The sequence below is a fragment of the Zingiber officinale genome, chromosome 2B (assembly GCF_018446385.1).
Source record: "Zingiber officinale cultivar Zhangliang chromosome 2B, Zo_v1.1, whole genome shotgun sequence".
Lineage (NCBI taxonomy): Eukaryota > Viridiplantae > Streptophyta > Magnoliopsida > Zingiberales > Zingiberaceae > Zingiber > Zingiber officinale.
The window spans coordinates 79695227-79697460 of record NC_055989.1 but is presented as its reverse complement, the minus strand read 5'-3'; the positions used below and the strand labels follow the sequence as shown (position 1 = coordinate 79697460).

Below are 2234 nucleotides of genomic sequence, written 5' to 3'. Positions count from 1 at the left end.
ATATTTAAAATGCACAAGGTATATTTAGTTGGAATGTGAAAAATAAATGAGAAAAAAAAATTTAAAATTTAGTCCTCCAAAATTCAAACTGCGTGTTAAAAAAAATCAAACCTTAACGTTAGACCAACTATATATATCCTTTTCATGAGGGGTCAAATAGTATATATACGAATAAATAAAAGAATTTTTTATATAAAAATAATGTTATTAAAAAATTTAGGGGTCATGGCCCCCTCAGGTCCTTAGGTAGATCGGCCTTGCTCACAGTACGTAGAGGACCAAATTAAATGGTTTTACAGCATGATATGCGATTGTTCCTTCTTTAAATGATTTAGTAAATTTTGTGGATTTGGTGTTAGATAATCTTCCTCTTGAGTTATCATCTGAAATTATTCTAAATTAGAGGATGAGTTATTTTAATCTGGAGCGATTGGTATTAATGCGTAATGAGTAAAGGGAGGAACACATGTAAATACGTATATAGGAAGGCACACATGCAGTAATAGGTACACATGAATTTGGCACGCATACATGATGTAGCTAGCTTCTTCATGCTATGTCCTTAAATCTCACCACACTACTAATTATACATATAGTAATCTTAATTAACAATATAATCAATAGAAGAGCTGGATGAGAGAACGCAATCCCAAGATTGGTGTGATGGTGTAGCTTGAGAAACCAGCAGCTATAAAAATACTCTTCCATTCTGCTTCACTCCTCTGCTTTCCTGGCACAGGCGTCATTATGTACACATCAAACAGAAGCTGCGTCTCTGCGGTTTCATCATGAATACTTCCATCCTCCTCATTCTCCAATTTCATCACCATTTCAATAATTATCACCTTCCCTCCTTTCTCCTTTGGAGGAATCGCCTTCTTGCAATTTCGCAGTATCCTCACGCAGTCTTCGTCGTTCCAGTCATGCAATACCCACTGCATTATATAGCAGATCGATGATTGATTATTAATTATAAGAAAATTAAATGGAAGAAGAAGAAGATTAATGATATTGCATGCCTTGAGAATCACTGCGTCTGCAGGGGGGACAAACTCGAACATGTCGCCGGCGATGGCGGCCACCGTTGGTTTTCCCTGCAGCAAAGCCACCACGTGCGGGAGATCGAACACGGCGCACTTGGTCTGCGGGAAGGCGTCGGCGATGGCGGTGGCGAGCACGCCGCTCCCTCCTCCAACGTCCACCAGCGATTGCAAGCCTCGGAAGACGTCGCCGCCGCACTGTTCGAGGATCAATTTCGCCACGAAGCTGGAATCGGCGGCCAAGCCCCGGTTGAAATTTACGTTGAACTCGGGGTTGTTTCCGGTCAACTCGAACAATGACTTCCCGTGGAATAGGTCAAAGGCGGCAGGGGGTTCGTCGGCAGCGGTGAACCACCTGCTCAAGCAGTGCCAGGGGTCGACCATGACCGGGTCGAGCACGGCGAACACGAGCGGGGACATGTTCTCTGCTTTGCTGGTCACGAGAAAGGAGGCAGAGATGGGTGTGAGGGCGTAGGCCTCTTCTTCCTCGTCTCCGGCGGTCGAGCTCGTGAAGAGGCCGGAGTGTACGAGCAGGCGCATGAGGCGGCGGAAGGAGTCGGTTCTTGAGGGGAGAATAGAGAGCTCGGTGAGCAGAACAGAGAGAGGAAGAGGCTGGCCATGGCGGTAGATTACGTCGGCGATGCCGAGCTCTGCGGCGCACTTGAGGGCCATGGAGTTGACGTAGTTGAAGATGATGTTCCAGAGGTGGCCGTGGCCTCGCATTAGCTCAGCCTTGGCAACTTCATGATCCCCTGGAATACCATTCTTATTCATGGATTCCATTTCTCAACTATGGATCTGTAAATTTTTGGATTATTGCAATCATGCTTCGTGATGTATAAATAATACTCAAACGCCTTTAGAAGATTAAACCATCAAATTGAAAATTAAATTAACAGGCAATTAAAGTGTTTATATAAACATAAACGATTTGCACGCAGGTAAAGCAGTCACAAGTTATGAGGAGGTGAAAACGATTTGAATAAACACGTGCGCATAAACATGAACGATTTGCACGCAGGTATTCAACTTATGTCCATAAACATAATTGATTTGCACGCAGGAACTATACTAAGTATGAACCGAAAACGATTTAAGGGAAAGAACAGGCAATTGAAATTGCCGAGTATGATTCTGTAAAATAAACGTCATACAAATAATTATTCCTTTTCAACAAGGACAAAAGATGAAAAA

At 43.3% G+C, this 2234-nt stretch overlaps 1 protein-coding gene across 1 annotated transcript; it reads right to left on the bottom strand.

The window, feature by feature from the left end:
• Window positions 1-473: 473 nt before the first annotated feature.
• Window positions 474-1835, bottom strand: LOC122049222 (trans-resveratrol di-O-methyltransferase-like). Its single transcript, XM_042610638.1, has 2 exons — window positions 1020-1835; window positions 474-935 (listed from the first exon to the last, which is right to left on the bottom strand). The coding sequence occupies exons 1-2, from the start codon at window positions 1821-1823 to the stop codon at window positions 618-620; spliced, it is 1122 nt and encodes a 373-aa protein (XP_042466572.1). The 5' UTR covers window positions 1824-1835; the 3' UTR covers window positions 474-617.
• Between the last annotated feature and the right edge of the window lie 399 nt (window positions 1836-2234).